We start from the raw sequence: 25,643 nt of genomic DNA, 5'->3' as shown, positions 1-25,643 counted from the left end.
AGTAGGATATTTGATTATTAATTCCTTTCAGTATAGTTTAGTGTCTGTTCTATTGGATGGGCCCAGAGCCCCTCCCCCAGGGGAAAAAAACAAAAGGAGCGAGCGTGGTCCTTTGTCTGAGTCTTTACCTTTCATGCTCCCATTAGACTGAATGCAGTTAAGCACCTTTCTATGTCTTAATGCAAGCTACCCGTGGAGCGAAGGCGAGGCCGGGTAAACTGATGCCCTCGGTGATAAAGGCGGGCGGGGCAGCGGCCTTTGTTTTGATTTCCCTGCCATCTGCCCATTTCATAAAATGGCTGCCGCCAGTGTTCCTGATCTGCCCGATAGTCCTCGAGCCAATCACGCCAACTCGGGCCTGATGTGTTTATTCACCGACTTGCTGAGCCTAAAGCTAGGGTGGCACGGTCTATTCTAACACTGAAATTTGTATATCCCGTAAAGAAATGGCTCACAGCTGAATCATATGCAAATGCTTCTAATCTTCTCTTCTTGCGAAGCAGCTTAGCTGAAGTCACCATCTGGCTCTTGCATCATAAACCTGGGGCTTTGTGCCGCCCTTGCCCTGGCCAGACCTTGGCCGGAGAGGCCTGGGCGCCCAGCGAGAGAAAGCCAAGCTGGACCACTGCCCCAGAGCGAGCCCTCCTTTTATAAGCATGAGTCACCTAACCACATGGCTGCCTTCAAAGGTTCTGACTTTTATTGGGGGTGAGGGGCATAGGAGGGGGAGAGGCCATCATATTAAAGGGAGGTTTCAGATCAAAAGATTTTAGTGTGAAGGCAGCTCAGGGATTCCAGAGCTTGCCCTCACGCTCGGGACTGCACAAGGAGGCTGGGAGAATGAGGGTTTCCTTTAGCTTTGGGCTGCATAATCCTCCGTATGATGATGGAAACATTTGTATTGGGGAATAATTTTTATTTGGTCTTTTCCAAACTGGACAGAGAGCTAGCCTAGGTAAATGGCTGACATCTCATCGTCTATCTGGCCTGGGGTTTTTTAATCTGGAGTCCATGGGCTCCCAAGTGAGCCACGAACCCCTGGGATTGTCCACAGATTTTCACAAGTGAACAATATGTGCATTTTTTCTGGGGAGAAGGGTCTAAGGTTTCCGTCTGATTCACAAAGTTACCTTAACCCCAAAGTAATTGATTCGACACCAGCGTGGAACCCATACGCAATGATTGGGGCCAATAAACTGGGAGACACTGGTTTTTTGTGTGTTTTTTTTTCTGAATTCAACCTTGGCTTTGAAATAAAGGCCCTGCCATTTGAAGACGAGCCTTGCTTGTGGCCTGCTGGGTAAATGCCACTCTTTGTCTGAAGAACAACGTGGCCCTGTCAGAGTGATGTGTACTTGGAAACCGGGGTGAGCGCCAGACCTGTGGCAATATTGTCACATCCTGATGGGATGTTGCAACCTCACCCTGAAACCTACAGGGAGGGAGAGTGAAGTCTCCTTGCATTTCCTGTGAATTTGTCCTTCTGGATTTCAGAGAAACACAAGGCAGGTGCGGGTCTCTGGCTGACAAAGCCAGGGGAGGAATTCTGACCCAGAACAAGAGGTTCCTTTTCTGACCAGATCTTATTAAACCCCTCTCCCCCAACTTACCACGGCTCTCAGGGAAACTGCTGGAAGCCCCGCGTCCGGGCAGGCTGGGTGATCAGAGAGGCGAGTGTGTCCCTGCGCACTGGGAAATACGGAATTACTTTTCCCCACTAACTAGAGCATGATTAGAGAACTGGCCCTGATTCTCGGCAGGGGAGACTTTCGTCACACCTGTTATGTGCCACCAGCTTAAGAAATGGCAGAGACTAGTGGTTATAGTAAAGGCTCTGGGTTCAAACTGGCCGTGTTAGCATCTTGGCTCCCCTCTCAGGCTGTATGACTTTAGACAAGTCATCTGACCTCTCTGTGTCTCAGCTCCTTCGTTGCTGTGAACGCTGGGTCTTAATAGTACCTGCCTCACAGGGTTATTGTGTGAATGAAATAAAGTGAGTCATGTAATATGCCTAGCTCCGTGCCTTTTACATAGTAAGCGCTCAACATCAGTAGCTGTTCTTCTTAACTGCTTAAAATAGGAGCGAATGGTTATTCAAACTTTTTTTTTTTTTGAATAATGGCCCACTCTTGACAATTGAATGAATGCTTCAGCCCCTCTCCCTTTGCATATATTTTCAGCCAGTCTTAAACGCTCTTGAAGGCCACACCTACAATACTGAAGCCTAGGTTAAGAAGTCCCAATGTAACACACGCAGAAGCGATGCATTTTGCCGGCCCAGTTTCTTAACAAAACTGGCTTGCATTTAGGGACTACTCTATTAAAACTGGTGGATTTTTTATTGTGTGACTTTTTGTGTGTGTTAAGATCTGCCTTGGACATGGGAAGTACCCACTCTCTCACACACACACACACACACACAGAGCTAGATCATTTATTTTTCTTTTCAAGAAGTTTTATTCCGCCTCTGTCATCTCCTCGCTGGTGATAGTCACAGGGTTACCATAATGAGTCATTTGTTAAACTAATCTGTGTTTCCATAGCCCGCGTGGCCCTCTGTACTGAGCTCAGGCCAGTCAATGGCCTCTTTGTCAGGCTGATTAAAATGTAAACTTGCATGCCAAAAAAGGCCCTCCTTTGGCTTAAAAGCCGTCTTTCTTTGTTATAAATGTTTACATTTTTGTATCATGAAAAACAAAACCCCTTTCAATGACCTAAATCCTTCAGTGGCTCAACAGATCTCTCAGAAAACAGGCTAAGATCCCACCAAGCCTTAATGGTATGGACCTCCTCCCCTCTGCCCCTTGCTCACTGGCACACTGGCTTCTTGCTGCTCTGTGGACATAGCAAACTCCCACTGACCTCAGGGCCTTTGTACTTACTATTCTCATTCTTGGAAGACTCTTGCACAAGCTCTCTGCATGGCTGTCTCCCTGACGCCCTTCTGGTCTCTTCTATAACCACCACCTTATATGAAATTGCCAATTAGTCCCATCTTCATACTTCTATCCTCAGTTCTTACCCTGCAGTATTTTTTTCCAGAGCAGTTATCCTCTCTGTTTTGTATTGGAAATGTGCCAGGCATGTAGTAGGTGCTCAATAAATATTGGTTACATGGGTAGATGAAGAAATGAAACTGACAATTGAAGGGAAGAGGGAAATCAAACAGCTCTTGTTTTTCTCTTCAGCAGAGTCACCTGATGTGAAGAAGGAGCAAGACCACCCTGCCAAGTCCCACACCAAAAAGCACAGTAAGTCGGCTGGCTTTCAGATGGCACTTAGCCCGTCCTTCAACTTAGGTATAATTGGAGGCCACTAGTTTCTAGACAAATGTTGCCTCTGCCTGCTGCCTCCAATGCTTCACCTCAGACTGGGGAGGGTGAGAAAATAGAGGCAACACTTACTGCCAGAGTAACCCCCTGAAGGAACCCCCAATGAATATATGGCCTCATTCTGTTCTTTGTTCTTAAAAAACAGATTTCCTATAGGCATGGGGCTAGCAGGTTCCTTTTCTCCAGAAAAAAAAAGCGGGGGAGGAGGAGAAAGATAGAGAGAAACAGCTGAGATGCAGTATTATTTGCTTTTGCTGAATGTTGGCTTCCTACCTTTATAGACTGGTTGTTCCAAGAAATGACTTTATTCTTAAGATTCAACCGTGCTCCTTGGGGGTTGTATGTCCCCCAATAATAAAACCTTATGAAAGTGTACAAAATATCAGAGATAAGGTGTGTGTGTGTAGGGCCGGGGGGTTGTGTAGAAATAAATGAAGATGGTGTAATCAAAAATTGCAGGGAACTGGCCATCTTCCTTATCTGCTACTCCAGGTCATCCCACAGAGCCCCTCAAACTGGTAGGCGTGGGTGGGTTTGTGTGTCACAAGTCTACTGGGGGATATAATTGAATTTGCTAATCTTATTACAGTTACCCCTTCATTTTTAAATTGGCCCCCTCAACCTCAGGGAGACCTCACCCCCATCTGTTCTAGGAGTTACAATACTAGAACCCAGTCGGTGTGCACAGTTGCTGGGTGGGAGTGATTTAACGGGTGAAGTACTTGCTAAATAAAAGTGGTTGAAAGTTGCCTTCTGGGGAAGGAACACGTTGAAACGAATCCCAGAACAGTTGTCAACAATACTTAGAAGACACTCTAAAAATAGGCCACCTAACACCTATTCTTTCCTCTTGATTTTGCCACTGGTTAACTATGTAACCGTGGTCAAGTCACTTAAATTCTGTGTCCCAGGTTCCTGTTTTGCAAACTAAAAACAAAATAAAAAAAAACTGTGCTAGTTCATTGTCAAACATCTTGTTAATGTGTACAATATTTGGGAATTCTGTGATCTGGCTTCGCGGGTGGGCAGGGGGAGAATTGAGGATCTCCCGACGGATGGAAGATGTTCCAACTCTATGCTTGCTTGGCACCTGGTTCGCTGTGACGTCGGCCATCACTAAACTCCCCTTTCTGCTTCTCAGACCCGCGAGGGACTCACTTATGGGAATTCATCCGGGACATCCTCCTGAACCCAGACAAGAATCCAGGGTTAATCAAGTGGGAAGACAGGTCGGAGGGCATCTTCAGGTTCTTGAAGTCGGAGGCGGTGGCGCAGCTGTGGGGCAAAAAGAAGAACAACAGCAGCATGACCTACGAGAAACTCAGCCGGGCCATGAGGTGAGGGGGTGCTGGTCTCTGCACACGAGACGGCCGCACGACCAGGGAGTCCCCGGCAGGCTCATCTGAGCAGCCACCTTACCAATGTCCTCTGTTACAGATATTACTACAAAAGAGAGATCCTGGAGCGGGTGGACGGACGGAGACTGGTGTATAAATTCGGGAAGAACGCACGTGGATGGAGAGAAAATGAAAACTGACCCTTGGAACACAACCCAAAACAGACCCCACATCCCAGCAAGCCGGGAACTCCTGGGTGTAAATATGTCCAAGACGACTTTTCTCTGCTATTTATGTACCATGAGGGAGAGAGGGAGGAAAAAAAAAAAATGGACTTCTAACGGGAAGAAGGAACACTACAGTTGATAAACTCATTTTGTTACTTCGAAGTACATCCTGTTTGGGGAGCCAGCGTACACAGTGTTCTGTGAATTATGATGCTGTATGTGGTTGTGATGGGTGTTTGCCTTTGTTGTGAAGTTCGTTTCCACTTGCAAGAAGAATGGGTCTGCGGCCTTCATGCTTCTTGCCGAGAGAAGGGGGAAAAAATTGGAGGGCATTAAATATTTTTATATGCAAGTGATTTAGGAAAAGGTGACGTGTGTCCTTCGCACCTAAGCAACTACATGGCCTCATTAAGAGAGGTGGGCGTGGTCGCAAGGATGAGCTCCATCCGGGGTCTCCTATTGACGGCATGAACTGGAGGCTGCTGGGAAGTTTCACCTGACCCTTAGGAGCCACTGCGTGGAGAAGGAGGACCTCCAAAAATCCAGGAGGACTGTACTCACTGCATGATCACATGACTTACAATCTGTAAATCAGCCAGAAGAATAAGGGTGGGGGCTTTTTGTTTCTCACTCAGCAATGATTCTGATGCCAAGGCTGCCTTCCTCCCTTCCCCGTGGATGATTGGTGGAACAAACTTCAATCACCACCTCTGCTCACTTCTAGTTACTTAAGAAAGGGTCCAGTCTTGGTTATTTTTATCCCAATTGCTAAGAAACTGCATGGGAAAAAGGAGGTGGCAATGAGTTTGCTCTTGTATTCCTATCGTCCATGGTTTCTCAGTGAACACAGTTGACAGTTTGGGCTGAATAATTCTTTGTTGTCCATTATTCGACTCTCCTGTGCATTGTAGGATGTGTGGCACTGTCCATGACCTCTACCCTCTAGAGGCCAGTAGCCCTCCTGTTCCGAGGTTGTGACAACCAAATATGTCTTCAGATATTTTCAAGTGTCCCCCATGGCGGAGTGGGGGAGGAGGGGGGCAAAATTGCACTTGATTGAGAACCACCGATTTAGCCAGTCAAGATGACAATGGTGACTTATTCTCAGAAGAATAAGATATCTAAGATCTTTTAGTCCCTAAGAAGAAGCAGAAGCAAGATTCAAAGTCCAGCTTCTTTTTAATTTTTAAAATATTAAGGAAAGTGGGCTTAAGTAATTAGAGGGACTTCTTTTCAGAACCCCAGATGAGAGACAAAGTCAGACAAATTGAACAAAGTAATGTAGCAAGAACAAAAAGAACACATTTTCTCTGGGATCACAAAGCAGACTAAAAATTATATTGTAGAAAGAAATGCTGAGAGAAAATTTGTGTGTGTGTGTGTGTGTGTGTGTGTGTGTGTGTGTGTGTGTGAGAGAGAGAGAGAGAGAGAGAGAGAGAGAAGTTTAAAAAGAAAAAAAGACATAGAAAAAAAAGGATGAAAGAGAAAAACAGAGAAGAGCTTAGGAGCTATAGTCAGTAAGGAGTTGGAGACTTCAATGGTGGGGTTGTTTGGGGGCACCTGGGGACTTATCACTGGGTCTTGTAATCTGGGAGGTCTGTGAGCCTGTAGACACTTTGCAAATGGATTTGAACATCCACCCTTTTGCAACTTTTCTTTTGGGATCCCCATGTCCTTGGCTTTCTCCTCCCTCCTGCCTCTCTTGAGCAATACTATGGGGCGGAAGACACGTACCAATAAGAGGGAGTGCTCTTCATCAACGAATGGACCGCCTGCCACCGTGTCTTAGCCAGCAGAGGTGAGCAATTCTTAGTCAAAGATTGCAAAGTGTTTGTAATGTATCTAGAAGGCTAGGAGTAAGAAGAATTAACAATTTGTCTTCCTTATAATGACAACCATTAGGAATGGTGATCTTTGCACACCAGGGTAGTGAGATGAATGACCTTCTGAAGGTACAACCAAGTTCATTTTTGTTTCTGCCTGGCTTGGTCACCTCTACAAAGGTGTTACTTAGTGTTGTTAAGTAGCAGTTACTGAGGGAACCGAGAGAAATAACAGTGAGCAACCCAGCTCCGACACATTCCTGTAAAAGGCACACCTTGTTTTCCAAGCCAGGCTAAGAACTGTGAGGCCTTCCCAGCATTTGACTATACTTCACACAGAATGAATTAAACATCCAGATATTTGAATTGGTGTCAACACATGACTGTTTGAGTGTCTGTGTGCGTCCGAATTGTGTGAAGATATTAGGGGCACCTGCTAATCCTCTCTCTGCTATTCCTCCCTTGGCTTTGCTTACTTGTCACTTAAGGTGACTAGATTGTTCTCTGTTTTTGCCCTTCCCCTGTAAGTTTCTTACATTCCTCCAAATTGGCTCTTTCTGCACCTTCTCTGTTGAAGAGCAATCTTTGCTAGGTAGTAAGTGAGACTGGGGAGTACCGACTGGAACAGTTCTGCAGATAATTAGCAGATTGTGTTATTTCTTGAGAATGATGGTTTCTTGGCACCCAGTTCCTACTTAAATAGGCTGGAGTATTAAGTTCTCAGATTATCTCTTTATTGTCTTGGCTTGAGTTTGATGCATTTTCTCTGTGCTGTTCGTGACTTGGAGAACTCAAGGTAATCGAGCCATGCCAACTTGGGGTGTGAACAGAATACTTCCCACCACAGTGTTGAAACGGAGAGTAAAATCCCAGAGATAAGCCAGCATCAAGTGAAGCAACCCCTTCTTTGCGGGGGACACACAGCTTCTCCCTTGAGAAGCTCGTCTGTGCTGGGTGCTCACATGGTCACCTTCCTTAAGCGAAAGGCTTAGACTCTTACATGTAGTTTTCATGGGAACCCGAGGCAGGAGATGTATGGCTAAGACGTTACCAGACTCAGGTTATCCATGGTGCCTAGTTATTTGACTTGACGAAACTTGAGTACGGCCCTGGCTCCCAGGGCCATACTGACAGCTTCTTGAACTTGCCTTCTGAGCCAGGCAGACCCAGGTTATGAGTTTTCCTTTAGACAAGCTAGTCCTTTCTCAAAGTGTTTGCCTTTCTAGACTGTAAGCTCTTTGTGGGCAGGGACTACATCTTATCAATATTTCCCCCCTGCACCTAGCATGAGATAGGTGCTAAATACATATTTGTTCAGTTAACAAATGAATGTCTTCTGGAAGACTCCTTGGATTGGGAGGCCAGACCCAGAATTGGGATGTGAATCATTTCTTCACCGGAATAAGAGCACAACAGCCATAACTTCAAGGACATGTGACCCTATTAGCTGAACATTTTATTGTGAGACTCCTTACTTTGCCTTCCAACCTTCGCTGAAATGAAACCAAAACAGGCCGTTTGCTCCCGAAAGTCATGTGTTGGATGGGAATTCTGTTGCTTTATTAGGAACTGTGAGATTTGTCTGGTATAACAAACCAGGAATGTACCTTTGACCTGTTTTAACCAATGAAGATTATGAATGTGTTTATATGATGTAAATTGCTATTTAAGTGTAAAGCAATTCTAAGTTTTAGTATTTGGGGATTGGTTTATATATATTTTTTTCCTTTTGAAAAATATGGAGGGATCTTTTGATAAGGTGAGTCATGCATGTTAGATTTTAGTTTTGCAAGTGTGATGTTTTCCAAATGTATAAAAGATAGGAAAAATAGTAAGAGGGAAAGCAATCATATTATTCTTCTGTAGTTTAAAAAAAACATTTGTCAAGTGCCTACTATATGCACCGCATGAAACCAAGTATGTGAAAAGTTTATCTAATTATATGGGGTGTAATAGATGCTCCATATGAACCTAATGGATGACCTCTTACTGTCTGAAAGGAAGAACAACCTAGCAGTCACAATATCAGAGCTGAATTAACCTCATTTCTGCAATAAGAGATACAGCGTTTAATAAAAACACATTGAAGCTGTGTGCCTTATGAACCACTAAAATGTGTAAACGGTCACAAATTTAGCTGAATTGGGATTAATCTCTCCATAGCTGTCTGCATAACCCTTGCTTTTCTTCCCATCTGATTTCTGGGTAGACAATTTGTAGGAAATGACCCTATTACAACTATTTTTTAAAGATCAGAAATCTTTCCCTTTTAACTATGTTAAATTCAAATTGAGTATTCCTCTTCTATGAAAGAATTATATTTTTCAAAATATGTTTGTTTTGGTTTTTTTGTTTGCTGGGTCCCAGGAAGCACTAATAAAAACCACATAGACCATCTTGTAGCTGTGTGTTCCGTGCTCCCACAAGCCATCCACAGCTGGGCTTAGGGGAAATGCACGCAGTCTACAGCAGCAAAACCTATGCAGTTTCCGCATTTATTTATTCAATAAGCGTTTATTGAACATCCACTCTGTGCCAGGCACTGTCCTAGGCACTGAGTTATGGCACAGAATGAGAGACAAAACACACTGCTCTTGTGAAGCTTATGTTCTATCAAATGGAAATGGACAAGAAACGAAGCACTAATGGACAAAACAGAGCATGTCCGATGTGTAGTCAAGAAATGAGCAAGGAAGAGGAGAGTGCTGGAGTATGTAGGATATATTGCAAGTTTAGGCAGGATTAAGAATGAAACATTCCAGTAAATATCTGAAGGATATAAGGGAAGGAGCCATGATAATAACTGGGGAAATGATTCTTTATTAAAGGGACCAGCAAGTGCAAAGGTCCTGAGGTAAGTGTGTTTCTAACATATCCAAGGAACAGCAAGAAAATCTGTTTATCAGAGTAGATAGACTAAGCAATAGAAGGAAATAGCATAAAAGAGGCCCCAGTCAACCAGATCACGTAGAACTTAGAGGCCATTAATGAAGGCTCTAGGTTTTCTTTTGAGTGAGATGGGACGGGGGATGAGGAGGGGACGAGGGGAGAGACATGCTCCAACTTCTGGTTTAAAAAGACCCCCTCTGGCTTTGTGTTGAGAATGAATGCAAGAAGGCATTCAATGCCGAGTGTACATTCTTAGTGAAGGATATACAAAGGAAGGTAGAAAAGATTGCTCTCACATTCAAGCTTCCAATACAATACTTAAAAATATTTCAAAGCAGCAATTCATAACATATTTCTCCCAGGCCCAGAAAGTCCCAGCCAATCAGTCACTTGACTTCATAAATAATAATCTACACTAATAAAAGAGAAAAATGGTAATTGGCGTACGACGATACCCTTTTCATTGGCTAATCAGGGCTATATGCAAATTAACTGCCAACTATGATTGGCAGTTAACTGCCAACTAAGATTGGCAGTTAACTGCCAACAAGATGGCGGTTAATTTGCATATGTAGGCACAATGCAGGGAGGCGAAAGGGAAAGCAGGAAGAAGCCCCCTGCCACTGACAGTGATTGGAAACCCAGGGGGGAGCTAAGAGCTGGGGGGCAGGGCAAAGGCGGTCCTGGGGCCGCCTTTGCCCTGCCCCCCAGCCATGATCAGAGAATCAGGCACCTTTGCTGCCCTGGCCAGTGATAGCAGGAAGTAGGGGTGGAGCCAGCGATGGGAGCTGGAAACGGTCGAAGCTGGCAGTCCCGGGAGCTAGGGGTCCCTTGCCTGGGCCTAAAGCGGAGCCCACGATCGCAGGGCCGCTGCAGCTGTGGGTCCCCGCTGCCTGAGCTGGACGCCTCAGCCAGAGGCGTTAGGCCTGGGCAGGGGCGGAGCCTGCAACCGCGGGGAGCTGGGGGTCCCCTGCCCAGGCCTGACACCTCTGCCGGAGGCCTCAGGCCTGGTCAAGGGGCCGATCCGGTGATTGGTGATCGGAGGGTGATGAGGGTCAACTCCTCTGGCTGAGGCATCAGGCCTGGGCGGGGGCTGAGCCGGGGACTGGGGGGATATGATGGTCCCCTTGCCCAGGCCTGAAGCCTGGGTCAGAGGTGTCAGGCTTGGGCGGGGGGTGGAGCAAGCGATCAGAGGGAGATGGGGGTCCCCTGCCCAGGCATGATTCCTGGGCCAGCGGCCTCAGGCCTGGGCGGGGGCCAGAGCCAGTGATCGGGGGGAGATGGGGGTCCCCTGTCCAAGCCTGACACCTCTGGCAGAGGCGTCAGGCCTGGGCAAGGGGCCAATCAGGTGATCAGAGGGTGATGGGGGTCTATGCCTCTGGCTGAGGCATCAGGCCTGGGCAAGGGGCAGAGCCAGCAATTGGAGGGGGCTGGGGGCAGAACCAGTGATGGGGGGAAATGAGGGTCCCCTGCCCAGGCCTGACACCTCTGTCAGAGGCATCAGGCCTGGGCAAGGGGCCGATCCTGCGATTGGAGGGTGATGGGGGTCAACGCCTGAGGGCTCCCAGTATGTGAGAGGGGGCAGGCTGGGCTGAGGGACACTCCCCCCCACACACACCCAGTGCACGAATTTCGTGCACCGGGCCCCTAGTGAAAATAATAATAGCCAACCATTTTGGGAAGATCCCCTTGGTCCCAGAATCTGTGATATATTCTTGACATCCATTTGATCTTCATGGAAGGCTGTGATAGAGAGATATTACTCCCAATTTTTAAAAGAGGGAAAAATGAAGGTCAGAAAAGGTTAAATGACTTTCTCAAGGTTGAACAGCTAGAAATATGTGGGACTTTCCCAAAGTCCATACACTTAACCCTAATATTCTCTAGTTTGCCATGATACTAATATCACATACACACATGCACATGCACACACAGTTGCATGGTTAATACTGAGTTAAACAATGTATTTCAGAGTTACCTACTGTTAGAATTTCTCAGAGCCTTTATTGTGACAATGCGCATTGTGAACCTATGAGAGAGGAAAAGTGCTCCCAATTTCCCAAGCCCATTTGACAACAAATTCTTTTCATCAAAGACATTTTTATGAAACCAGTTCCCTTTAAAATAAAACACACTTATGGAAATGATGTTCTTTAAAGACTACTTCTCTGATGTAGAAGAAGCAATATTTTCATATCGGGCCAAATTAGTATGCTGAAAATATTCATGCGCATCAAACTTGGCCAACTTTGTATATATTCCTTTTCTTTTATTCTCAATGAAAAGAAATCCCCTCACTGCCTTGGGCATTACTTATTTTCATTAATGCATTTCTCAGAAATCACCATGAACTTGCAAAGTGACTTCTTTGGGAACTATAAACTCTCCTGATTTTTTAAAAACATATTTTTATTGATTTCAGAAAGGAAAGGAGAGGGAGAGAGAGATGGAAACATCAATGATGAGCGCGAATCATTGATTGGTTGCCTCCTGCATGCCCCACATTGGGGATTGAGCCTGCAACCCGGGCATATGCCCTGACCAGGAATTGAACCTGGTCAAGGCTGTACAGCTAGAAATACAGCTAGGTCGATGCTCAACCACTGAGCCACGCTGTCCAGGCTCTCCTGAATGTTAACTCTTTATAACCATCTGTGCAAAACTACAGGGACTAGCCACATTTGGCTATTTAAGCTTAAACTAGTTCAAATTATATTAATAAAAAATGTAGTTTCTTAATTGCACTATCCACATCCCAAATGCTGAATAGCCACATGTAGCTGGTGGTTACTGTATTGGACAGTGCAGATATAGAACATTTCCATAGTCAACGAAAGTTCTATTGGACAGAACTACTCTAGAATCTAGTCTGGGAGGATGGGGTAAGGGTGGGAAAGTAGTGAGCAAAACTAACCAACAGTGAAATAAGATCCAGTTAGCCATAGAAACCAAAGGTGACCCTGAATCATAGAGAACAAAAAAATAAAGACCCAAAGCAAATATCTCTGTGTTTGCTGGAATGGTGACAGCATCTACCAGTGCAAACAAGTTTGATGCTGTCAGTGGAGTCTTGGTGTGGGAGGATTTGATTATTCTTATCTCCAAACCCCACAAATACCCTACAGTCATTAATATGAATGTTCCTTCCAAGGAGGTGGCTTTCAGGTTGAGAATACTGGCAGTGGGGGGGAGATCATGAAATGGTAAGGGAAAGGCAAGATCCCCAAATAGGAATGGCTGGCACTGCCCACTCTCTGCTCCAAAAGGCAGTAGTACCATTTTCTTCCTTCTTTTTAAGACCACCTTCCTGAATAAGTAGTTCACCCATAGGCAACCTATTTCCCTATAAGTCAGTTGTTGTCTATCACAATCTGGCTTCTGTTCACATCAACGCACTGAAAATGCCCTTAAAGGACATAGTCAAATTCATCCTGGCCTCCGGGACTTTGCTTTAGTGGTTCCTTCTTTCTAAAATGCACTTTGTATCTTTATGAGGCTGGCTCCTTCCAGTCATGTGGGTCTCAGTTCAAGAAGTCGCCTTTGCTAACTGATCACACTGGCTCCAGTGGCTCACCTGCCTCCCATCACTTCCCAGTGCATTATCTTCCTTTTATCTTCTTCTCAGAACTTACACTGTCTGAAATTACTGAAATTATATTTTTAATTTATTAGTTTACTTTTCTAGTATTTTACTTTTCCTGCCAAATAGTAAGCTCCAGGGGAGCGGGGACCGAATCTGCCATGTGCACCAACATATTCCTAGAGCTAGGAGGTGCCTAACGTATGTATGTGACTCCATAAATATTTGTTGAATTAAATATATTCAGATTCCAAAACCTTTTATTTGACTTTATGATTTTTGACACAGGTGACCCGCTCTCTACTTTTGGAAAAGATCTATTCCCTTGTTTTCTGTAATAGTTTTCTTCTTCTGCTTTCCTGAGTACTCACTCTTCAGTTCTTATTCTCCCCATCCTTCTAACTGTGTGTGCTTCCCAAGATTAAATCTCAGCTCTCCTCTCTCTTTACATGATCTGCCCAAAGCTTAGCCCCTTGAACGCTCAGTTCAGAGATGTCATAAGGATACAGGTAGATACAGGTTGTTTTCTTTCTGGTCCTGGCTTCAGACTGTGAACATGTCACTCAAATTCTCTATTCTTTAGTTTCTTCACCTTTTAGATGGAGACAAATACCAACTTCCTATTGGTATTGTGGGAATGGAGTGGAGAGATTCAAATATTTAATAATTCTATAATTTATGGATGGTTTATACATAAAGGCACTGTGCTAAGCACTTCGCTTTTTTTTTTTTTTTTTTTTTTTTACTTTTAATGCTCATTCTAACCCCATGAGACAGTTACTACTGTTATCTCCATTTTGCAGATGAGGAAACTGAGGTTCACAGAGGTAGAGACTCTTGCTTGAACTCACCTTCCTGGTATGGGTCTGAGCTGAGATTTGAACTGCTGTCTGGCTGAGAACAGAGTTTGGGTCTTTATCATGATACTCTATTGTCTTTTTTGGACAGTGTTATGAAAAGAATGAGGCACTGAATGAAGTAAAGGAATCATTACTAAATTTGTGACAACTCAAAGAGAAGTATTTAGAGTGGTTAGTCTGGGAGCACAATGATACCTAGCCAACAGGGGTGTTTTCAAGCCATTTTACCCTGAGTTAAAGTCATACCTGATCGTTTCTAACCAGGGACTAAAATTCAAAGAGGATTTGGTGTCTGATCCAAATACTTTTTAGTCTAAGAGATGCTCATTTGGTGCAAACTCCCATCATAAGAGCACAGAGAGCTCAATGCACAGACTCCAGGTCACCCAGGCTCTTAGCTAGGAGGGGAGCTCCCGTTCATGCATCCTTTCATCCACATGTGAGCTTTTTGAGTCCTGTGTTTCTCATAATCACATGGATCTTCCATCACCAACATAGAGACATCCCCAAAAAGGGTCCTTTTCCTCCTGGCCTTCCTGGTGACGCCCTGCAACCTTCTTAGGCTGATTCTTCTAATCCAGCCAACATCAACTCCCATCTGGGTCCCAGACATGTCTGGGAGAAAAAATTGTACATCCTAGATGTTAGTGGAAGCAGGTGTGGAGCCAGAAAGAACAAGGCGAGAGCTGCTGAGAAATGATGCATGCAGAGGTCCGTAGCAGTGCTAAGGAAGGAGCACATGAGAGTGTGTATCTGGCAAAAGATCCCATTAAGCATCAAATCATCAGCTCTCTGACGTCTTTGCGCTGCTTCATTGAGCACGTCTGTGTGTGTGTGTGTGCACGCACGCACGTGTGCACGCGGTTGTGTGCATGCCTGTCCTCTCTCTGCCCTGCTCTCTGTGTCTCATTCAGTGTCCAGGTTTCTTTCTCATACCCTTCCTTCCCCTTACTCAGACTCCCAGTCCCTTTCAGACTCCCTTTTTCTTCAAACCCGTCTTTCCAGGTTGCTGAAAGACAGAACTGACAAGAGGACAGTCCCGGACCAGGAATGGTGCCACCTCTCTGAAAGCCTCATAGTGACAATAACAAGTGGTATTTACCTAAGAGCTATAAACACACCAACTGTTCTCTCCTTGACTGTTTAGTCATGTCATTCATAATGAATGGACTTTTCCAATGGCAAACAGACAGAGAAGAAGAAAAACAAACAGTGTATTCACGTAAGATAGAGTCTGGGATCCCTGCTGAAGCTGTGAAAACAGAGGACATCTCTTAAATTTGACCTGAGGACACTTCTCACCTTAATGGGGGTACACGGGATTCTGGGCCCATGTTGGACTCTGTCCTGAGGTTCCCCGTGAGAGAGAAAGCAAAAAGTAAAGGATGTGGCTATCTGGCATGTACAGGGGGAAAAGTGCTCCACCTATTCAACAGCTGTTAGCTATGTGTTGATCACAACCCAGGCACCTAGCACTGCACCAGCTGCTGCCACAGTGCCCACGACAGAGTAAAGGCAAAGTCAAGTGACAGGTCCAAGTTCACATGGCAGGTCAGTGTGAGAGCCCGCTTGACTTCCAGTACTACCTCACCATGCTGCCTCCATCCCTGATGCCCATTCTTTCTTTGGGAAGGAGATATCTTTAAGTCCCAGGACTGAAAAACAGGCTCATGGAGTAAAAAATCACACCATTTTAGTTGGAACAACCCCAGTTCCAAATCTCACACCTTCACTTACAAGCTGGGTGGCCTTGGACAACTGACTTAACTTCTTTAAGCCTCAGCTTCCTCATGAACAAGCAGGCATTCTAAGTTGGGACTTATGCTTTGTGGGGGAGAAGCCCAATAACCAGGTAATGCATGGCAGTGTGATCAATAATAGAAAAATGCAGGCAGATGGAACTTGGGTTCCAGTCATAGCTCCGCCATTGAGTGGCCGTGGGCCCTTAGGCAAGTTTCTTAAACTCTCTTGCTTTGGTTTCTTCATCTGTAAATCAACAGGTTAGACCGGGTCATCTCTGAGGTTGTTCCAAATAGAAAGTTCCAGAAATTTATGAAAATAAGTTTGGATCTAGCCCAGCATTTATTTCAATCTTTATAATTTTGTCAAACTATTTATTTATTTTGAGAATCAATTAAATTATATTTATTAAAGTGACTTGTAAATTCTTTCTATTTTATTTTTTAATTGAGAGAGAGAGAGAGAGAGAGAGAGAGAGAAAGAGAGAAAGAGAGATTTGTTGTTCTATTTATTTATGCATTCATTGGTTGATTTAGTATGTGTGTGCCCTGAATGGGATCAAACCCTCAACTATGGTATACTGGGACAACTCTAACCCACTGAGCTACCTGGACAGGGCTAAATTCTTTTTTCTATTAAATGAATTTTATGACTTTTGAATTTCAAATTATACTCAATGCCCCAGGGACCTGTTTATTTTTGTGTTTTCAGCAAAATACTACTTCCTGATTCTAAGAAAGCTTACTCAAAGAAGGAACTTCATTCATCTGTTCAAACCTTCCTTCTTTGAGTAAGCTTTCTTAGAAATAGGAAGTAGAATTTTGCCCCAAACACAAGATTCAAGACTCATGAGAGGTACTGACTTTTCTTGAGTCTGATTGGTCCCAGTAATAATAATGGTGGAACCACACATTGGAGTCTGTCCAGCCCCTGCAGCAGGAATGCATGCATGTCCACAAATAGCACTGGTCTTAGGGAGTATTTATGTGGTGTGTGAGTGGTGCAGAGTAAGGGATTCGTACACAGAGAAGAGAAAGGTTAATTTTTGGTTCCGACAACCAGGAAACTCTTCACAAAGGCGTGGGATAGTCATTGGCTCTGGAAGGAAAGATGAAATGAGACCATGCATATACAGTGCCAGCAGCTACCGTTTGTTGAGCACTTACTAGATGCCAGGGGCTCTATTAAGGGTTTTATATATGATGCCCTTTTGCAACTTCACAACCACCTTGTGAAGTTGGATATTTGGTCTGTGACTGGCCACACGAGAAGCAGTCAGCACGTGGGAGTTGTCATTACATGGTTTTGCTTTTACAGAGACATGGTGTTGGGTGGGCTGTGCCAGGTGACTGCTGCGAGCGCCCATCAGTGATGCTGGGCTGGACCCTCCGGGTGCTGCCTCTGCCTCATTCTCTCGCTGGAGAAGATACCACCACCACAGAGCGAAGTGCTTCTCCCAGTGAGCTCTCCCTGTCGGGGTTTTCTTCTCTCTCCATCCAAAGAACTTGTGTTCCCCTCTTCAATCTCAGTCCCAACGGATGTTTGGTAGGCGAGAAGGCAAAAAGAATTTCCAAAAAATGCATTAAATTTTAAATCAGAAAACTAACTAGACTTGAGCTCCAGTTCTCCCACTTTCCAGACAGAGAATGGATGTCCATTTTTCACCATTGATGCGTGAAATTCTTTGGCAAATCATCGAATCTCTCCAAGCCTAACTTCCTATATCTGAAACAACTGGAAAGAGAATGAATAAGGAATGAAATGTTCACTGAGCACCTACTACACACCAGGAGATTCACATAAGCTGTCTCGACGTTTCATCTCGTACCCTATAATTATTGTCACAGTTGATAAAATGGAGGGTCGGGGGAGTTAAGAGACTCACCCGAGATTATATGGCCATGAAGAACTTGAAGGCAGGTTTTCTGAAACCAAGTTATATGTTCTTTCTATTATATCAACCAGCAATTTCAAAGGCTGCCCTAGAATCGCCTCCCACCTGCCCCCCTGGATATATGGAAGGACAAAATCTCCTTTTTTCATAGGTAAACATCTCTTTGCAAATTGCCCACTACAATGGGGACAGGTACTTTTCAATAAAGTTTCAAAGTCTATCCTATCTCCATCCTCAGGAAACTTAGCACCTACCTTTTGTGGATAATTTGGAGTAATGTGAGCCTCTGGCTTTTTCCTGAGATTGTTTCTTCCCTAAATCCATAAGCTTGAATGGACACAAATACAGCTTTGGTCCCTGTAAGCAAACGCAGTGACATAACCACATGACTCACCCACCAGTCATTTCCAGTGGCTTTCCAAAGCATGGGCGTGGCATGGCCCTGACCACCTGTTCTGTTATTCTGTTTCCCTGGAAACTGGCTCTTAGGACATACGTGGGAGGACTAGTCTACATGTCAGTCACACACTGTGTCATTCTGGTTGGGTAGATTGGAGGAAGTGGGAGAGGGGGATTCATGACTGCTGGGAAAGAAGGAGATCTTTTTGCTAGGAAAATTGATCATTGGGCAACCAATTGATTTGCCATAAAATCTGTTGAGAGCCAGGTCCCTGAAACATAAAAAGCGATGAGTACATGGGACCTTAGAGGCAAAACCAAGGTTGGAACACATTGCCTGACCAGCATAAGTGGTGAAATAGTTGCTATTATGACTGTTTAGAAAAACCTGGAGTTCTGCCATAGGTTTAAAACATGGGTCTCTGCCATTAATCCTATCTTTTGGTAAAGGACATTGAAGTTGTTGAGATTGAAAGGCACCTCTTTCCAGATCTCCTATCCCATATATTGGGAATTCCACCTTGAGTTTTTGTCTTTAGCCTAAAGCTTTTGATCTCGTGATCAAATATATTAGCAGTTAACATGTAAATAGCCCAGGTAGGAATAATGCATGAAAGCAGAGATAGGCTTCACCGTTGTAATACTTCAATTGATAAGAAGGAAAAAATCGGGCTACTGTATTGAGAAGAATTCTAAGTTTCAGGTAGGATTCAGGGGGAAAGTCACGGGGGCTGTGACTGATTAGCAGTGTCCTTGATAAGAAGTGATAGGACAGATACTTTGCAGACACATTGGTTGACCCTCCAAGCGGTGCATTTGTTTACTCATTCAGTGGTGGTACCCAACTTGATTTCTTATCACTATTGCTCCTCAGGGCACCTTTCACTCCCACCTGACAGTCACTATTATTGTAGTCTATACCTTACCCAGCTAGTTTCTACTTGATATTTCTAATCAGTCCAGCCCACATCCCCGTTCATGGAGCAGCATTGGTAGCTTCGATGGTCTATTTCAGATCCTGCTGGAAGGAAACAGGGGTAGGCCTCGCAAGACAGTGTTTGTAAAGTCTAAAGTTGTGTCCAGGAATCTCCTAGGCCTTCACGTTCACTCATCACTTACTCACTGACTCACTAAGAGCAACTTCCAATCCTACAAAATACACCCATGGTAAGTGCTCTATACAGCTAACACTTTTATGCTATAGTTTTACTGTACCTTTTCTTTTATGTTTCAATATGTTTTGATACACATATACTTGCCATTGTGTTACCAACTGCTTACAGTTTCCAGTGCAGTAACATGTGGCACAGGTTTGTAGCCTAGAAGCAATAGCCTGTACCATCTGTAGGTGTGTAGTAGACAGTAGCATCTAGGTTCATGTAAGTGCACTCTATGAGGTTCACACAACCATGAAATAGCGTCACGTCACATTTCTCAAAGTGTATCGTTAAGCGACGCGTGACTGTATATTTATACCTAATCCATTGTTTCTCAATGCTACTTAATGCCCAAGGTAAGTGTCTCCACAATTTACTTCCCTCCTCTTCCACCCATGAATACGCTGCCTGTCCCCAGTGCTCTGCCGGCTCTGTGATAACACTGCAAGACGTGGTGTCTTATGGGATTTGGTAAAGAATTCATGTACGATGTACACTTAGGGGTGGAATTGCTGGATCTAAACTCCCACCCGTAGTGCATGAAAGTTCTGTGGCTCCTTGTCCTCACCAAGACTTCATCGTCCAGCTTTGGGAAACTTGTCGATGAAATGATATCTTATCTCAAACTGCTTTTCTCTGGTTACTAATAATTTTGAGTGCATTTCATATACTAAATAACCTTCTGTATTTCCTCTTCTGTATACTGCCTTTTAGCACCCTCTGCTCATTTTTCTATTAGGGTTATATTGAATTTCCTTGAGATTTTTAGATATTGGTTTTAGAGATCGTTCTTTTCTTATTCTGTTATTCACCTATTACTTTTGTTCATGGTGTCCTTCAGGGAACAAAAAATACTTAGTTTTGTTATAGTAAAATTCATTGTTTTTTTCTTGTCATAGTATTAGTGTTCTGGAAGTTTTATGAAACTTCACTAACTCCTAGGTCACAAAGGTATTCTACATTTTCTCTATTAATTCTATAGTTTTGCTGTCCACATTTGGGTTTTCAATCCATGTAATTAGATAGAAATCTAGTTTTTATTTTCTTCCCGTAATAGTCAGTTTTCCAGTTTCCCAATGCTATTTATTACTCAAGTGTCCCTCTCAATTATCTGTGGGCCTACCTATCTATCTATCTGTCATCAAACTTATCTAGACACTAATTTCTTCTCTACCATTGGCTGATTTGTCTGCGTCTGAACCAAGATCACACTGTTTTTATTACTGTTTTTTTAAATATGTCTTAAAATAATGATGTCTTGATTAGTTGTGAGCCAATATAAATGTTAGATCAAGTTCCTGAAAAACAATCCAACTGGAATTTCTATTGGGGTTGCATTAATGTTACAGGTCCTCATCTGGAGCCCAAAAGTGTTTTTGGCTGTTGGTGACCTTGTGACCGTTGGCAAGGGGCTGGATGTGGCGCTCGGTGTGAGGCGAAGGCTTGGTGATGCCAGCACATCTGGTGAAGCCAGCACTTCAAGGCACTCCTCAGACTCCTGGAAATCCTCACCAGTAGAGATGACTCATGGTTTCGTAAAAAGCTGCTGATCTCATTAGTTTCAGAAACAATTGCATGACTGGGCAGGGCCTCTTAGTAGATACAGTGCTGACTGGGGCCCCCAGAACAACACCTCCACTTCTCCGAAGGTGGTGAAATAGCCAGAAACTGGTTCCTATCCAAACCCTGGAAACCACCGTTGGTGAGGTCATTCCATACATGCCAAGACCTTTATGAGATTACCATCTGCAAGTCTGAAAAAAATCACTTTTCCACCAAATGTTCTAGATGATTGATGGAGAAAAAAATTCTCCAATTGTGTCAACTGTCACTGTTATTATTAAAGGAATATGTGCTATGTCATACCTATACACATATACACACATTCAAATTATTCAGATGGAGGAAAATCTTAGTCTTCCATATTCAGTAAAAAATGCCCTTCTGAACAACAAAAAGATGAAATAAAGGAAAAGAAATCCTAAAACAACAACAACATTAATTCACAGACCCAGCGATGATCACTGTTAAAAAACTTTGATTTTACTTTCCCTTCTGGTTTTTTTAAATGATTGTGAAATATTCTAGACATAAAAAAAATGTGGTTTTTTTCCTTATTGAGAAATAAAGAATGACAATAACAAATACAGTTGGAGACCACTGGGTGCCCTACCCTGAGTCCTATTACCTCCCTTCTCTTCTGAAAGATAATTATACACTCCTGAATTCTCATGCTTAATTTTATTTTTTAAAATTTTTTTTTTATTGATTTCAGAGAGGAAAGAGAGGGAGAGAGAAACATTAATGATGTGAGAGAATCATTGATTGGCTGCCTGCTGCACACCCACCACTGGGAATTGAGCCCACAGGCCAGGCATGTGCCTTGACCGGGAATCGAACCATGACCTCCTGGTCCATAAATTGATGTTCAACCACAGCCATGCCGGTCAGGCTCATGCTTAATTTTATACTTTTGCTACCTATGTATCTACCCCTAAGTTGTAAGTAGCCAAGTTTTGCACATTTTAAAACTTTATGTAGGTGGTTTTATGCTGTCTGTAACATTATGTAATTTAAGTTTTACCAATATTCACATATGCTCCTCTCTTACCTTCATTTTAAGTGCTAAATGGTATTCTATAATATACATACGTCTCAATTTATCCATTCTTCTACTGATAGATAATTAAATCCTTTCCAAATGTTTGTTCCTATGAAAAAGCTGCACTTTTTTCTTGTGCACATGTTGGAATTTCTCCAGAATTCTGTATTGAAGAGTACGAGTGTCTTCTGTGCTCCGAGATAATGCCAACATGTTTCCCAAAGCAGTGGTGTCAATTTAAACCTCCCACCAGCAGGCGTGAGGGTCACCATTGTTCAGTGTCCTCACAAACACTTGGCATGCCTTTACTTTGAATTGTTATTGATATGATGGAGGTGAAATGGTATCCCATTGTTAAAAGTTACATTCCACAAAAATTAATGAGGTTGAGCACATTTTCACTTATTTTTCATCTTTTCAATTTTTCTTTACTGCAAATTGCCTGTTAATATACTTGTTCCATTTTTCATAACATGGATTTTTTGTAAACATTTTTAGTATACTCTGGATATGAACCATTTGGCTATATATTTTGTAAGTACCTATACTTTGTACATAGTTTGTCTTTTAAAAAAACCAAGAGTGTTTTTTAGAGCAGTTTTAGGTTCACAGCAAAATTGAGGGGAAGATATGGAGATTTTCCAGATATTCCTTGCCCCCATACATGTATAGTCTCCTCCACCATCAACATTCTTTACCAGAGTGTATACATGTTCCAACTGATGAACCTACATTGACACATCATTATCACCAAAGCCCATAGTTTACCTTAGGGTTCACTCTTGGTGTTGTACATTCTATGGGTTTAGACAAAGGTATAATAGCATATAACCCTGATCTTTTTACTGCCTCTTCTAGTGTTGCTTTTTCCAGATGTCACGTACTTGGAATCATATAGTATATCACCTTTTCAAATTATCTTCTTTCATTTAGTAAGTGCATTAAACTCTCTTCCATATCTTTCCATGGTTTCATAGCTCATTTCTTTTTACCTCTGAATAATGTTCCATTGTTTGGCTATACCACAGTTTCTACATGCACCCACTGAAGCACATCTGGGTTGCTTCCAACTTTTGGCAATTGTGAATAAAACAGCTATCAACATCTATGAGCAGGTTTTTGTGTAGACTCCTTTGAGTAAATACCAAGATACATGATTGCTGGATCATGTGGTAAAAATATATTTACTTTGGTAAGAAATTGCCAAACTTACTTCCAAAGTGGCTGTACCATTTTGCATTCCCATTGGCAATGAACGAGAGTCTCTGTCCACACCCTTACCAACATTTGGTGCTATTGGTGTTCTGGATTTTGGCGATTCTAATAGGTTTGTAGTGGTATCTTACTGCTTTAATTTGCATTGCCCTGATGACTTATGATGTGGAGCATCTTTACATATATTTATTTACCATTCCTATATCTTCTTTGACTTGGACTTTGACCCATTTTTAAGTCAGGTTATTTGTTTTCTTATTTTGTTTTAAGAGTTCTTTGTGTATTTTGAATAACAGTCCTTTATCAGATGGGTTTTTTGCAAATATTTTCTCCCAGTCTGTGACTTATCTTCTCATTCTTTTTTTTAATTAAATCTTTATTGTTCAGATTATTACAGTTGTTCCTCTTTTTTCCCCCCATAGCTCCCCTCCACCCGGTTCCCACCCCACCCTCTGCCCTTACCCCCCCCTCCACTGTCCTCATCCACAGGTGTACGATTTTTGTTCAGTCTCTTCCCGCACCCCCCACACCCCTTTCCCCCCCGAGAATAGTCAGTCCACTCCCTTTCTATGCCCCTGATTCTATTATATTCACCAGTTTATTCTGTTCATTAGATTATTTATTCACTTGATTTTTAGATTCACTTGTTGATAGATGTGTATTTGTTGTTCATAATTCGTATTTTTACCTTTTTCTTCTTCTTCCTCTTCTTAAAGGATACCTTTCAGCATTTCATATAATACTGGTTTGGTGGTGATGAACTCCTTTAGGTTTTTCTTATCTGTGAAGCTCTTTATCTGATCTTCAATTCTGAATGATAGCTTTGCTGGGTAAAGTAATCTTGGTTGTAGGTTCTTGCTATTCAACACTTTGAATATTTCTTGCCACTCCCTACTGGCCTGCATAGTTTCTGTTGAGAAATCAGCTGACAGTCGTATGGGTATTCCCTTGTTGGTAACTGATTGTTTTTCTCTTGCTGCTTTTAAGATTCTCTCTTTGTCTTTTGCTCTTGGCATTTTAATTATGATGTGTCTTGGTATGGTCCTCTTTGGATTCCTTTTGTTTGGGGTTCTCTGTGCTTCCTGGAGTTGTAAGTCTATTTCTTTCACCAGGTAGGGGAAGTTTTCTGTCATTATTTCTTCAAATAGGTTTTCAATATCTTGCTCTCTCTCTTCTTCTGGCACCCCCATAATTCAGATGTTGGTGTGCTTGAAGTTGTCCCAGAGGCTCCTTACACTATCTTCATATATTTGGATTCTTTTTTCTTTTTGTTTTTCCAGTTGGGTGTTTTTTGCTTCTTTGTTTTTCAAATCATTGACTTGATTCTTGCGATCCTCTAGTCTGCTGTTGGAACTCTGTATAATATTCTTTATTTCAGTCAGTATATGCTTAATTTCTGGTTGGTCCTTTTTCATATCCTCGAGGGTCTCACTAGATTTCTTGAGGGTCTCACTAAATTTATTGGCAGTTTCTAGAAAATTCTTGAAAAACCTTATGTGTGGTTTTGAACTCTATATCCAGTAGTTTGCTTTCCTCCATTTCTGTCATTTGTGACTTGTTTCTTTGTCTCCACATTTTTTATGCTTCCCTGTGTTAATAGAGTGGCTTTCTGTGCTAGGTGTCCTATAGGTCCCAATGGCTCAGCCTCCCCAATTACCGGAGGTGGACACTCTTGGTGCACCCCTTTGTGGGCTGTGTGCACAGTCTTGTTGTAGGTAAGCCTTGATTGTTGTAGGTATCACTGGGAGGAATTGACCTCCAGGCCAATTGGCTGTGAGAATCAGCTATGTCTGCAGTGGGAGAACTTCTGTGCTGGAGACACCCTTCTGGGGCAAGACTTGCTTCAGTGGGGCTTTGGTGCTCACTGAGTCTGCCCCCTGAGTGTGTCCCTTATGGATCTGAGAAGTTGTAATCTGGATGGTCCCACTCTCACCACTGGGTACACTGGTTCTTGGATCTAAGGAGGTGCTAATTTAGCCTCTTCCTGAGGCTACCTAGCAGGAGCTACAAAGGGATCTGCAGATTCCCCTTCCTTGTTTGAGGTTTGGAGGTGCCCAAATGAGGCCCAGCTGTGAAGCAATGCAAGCTGCTGTGGCGCCTTGGGCCTTCTCTTGGAAGTTCTGGGTCTATCTGGCCCAGCTGCAGTTTGTTAGGTAATTTTCAGATTGCAAAGGGCTAGGACATTCATATGCAAAAGCCTCTGCTGCAGCTTGGGTGGGGTGGGGTCTCAGGGAATCAACAGGGAGGAGCAAGCAGCTATGGCTGATCCTCAGCCCTGCCCTAAGGGGCCCTGCGTCTCAGTGTCCCGGTAATCTCTGCAAGTACCTTTGAGAGAAAGCCGCCCTCGAGTTCCAAGTTCTGCCCACTGCCAGACAGTCCAGTATCTCCCTGTATGAGTCTGGGTCCCCAGAGACTTCCTGGAACTGGAGTTCAGAGCAGTTGGAGGCTTGTGACTCCCTCCCGATTCAAAAAGACAGCTGCCTCCTCAGTTGCCAGCCCTTGCCGCGTGCGCCTCCATACCTCTGCACATCTGCACCTCTTCTGAGTTTCAGTGTGCTTTTCTCTTTCCTTCTAGTTGTAGAGTTACC

The 25,643-nt window shown here is 43.4% G+C and overlaps 1 protein-coding gene and 1 long non-coding RNA gene across 6 annotated transcripts in view; both read left to right on the top strand.

Annotated features, from left to right (window-relative positions):
- Nucleotides 1–9,116, top strand: part of EHF (ETS homologous factor) — a 42,146-nt gene extending 33,030 nt beyond the window's left edge. For 4 of the 5 annotated variants that reach the window (XM_059709709.1, XM_059709706.1, XM_059709711.1 and 1 more), the window contains 3 exons: nt 3,189–3,251; nt 4,474–4,669; nt 4,770–9,116. In XM_059709709.1, the coding sequence (XP_059565692.1) occupies nt 3,189–3,251; nt 4,474–4,669; nt 4,770–4,869 (359 nt within the window). In that variant the 3' untranslated portion in view covers nt 4,870–9,116. The remainder of the gene's footprint in view (nt 1–3,188; nt 3,252–4,473; nt 4,670–4,769) is intronic. The other variant, XM_059709708.1, reaches the window with a different exon arrangement.
- A 2,145-nt stretch (nt 9,117–11,261) lies between these two features.
- On the top strand, nt 11,262–23,597 carry LOC132241271 (uncharacterized). The gene is made up of 2 exons (XR_009454475.1): nt 11,262–19,248; nt 20,588–23,597. It is a non-coding gene; the product is annotated as an uncharacterized LOC132241271 (long non-coding RNA).
- Nucleotides 23,598–25,643: the final 2,046 nt, after the last annotated feature.

Source organism: Myotis daubentonii, chromosome 9, assembly GCF_963259705.1.
Source record: "Myotis daubentonii chromosome 9, mMyoDau2.1, whole genome shotgun sequence".
NCBI classification, from domain to species: Eukaryota; Metazoa; Chordata; class Mammalia; order Chiroptera; family Vespertilionidae; genus Myotis; species Myotis daubentonii.
This window is presented reverse-complemented; position numbering and strand designations above follow the sequence as displayed.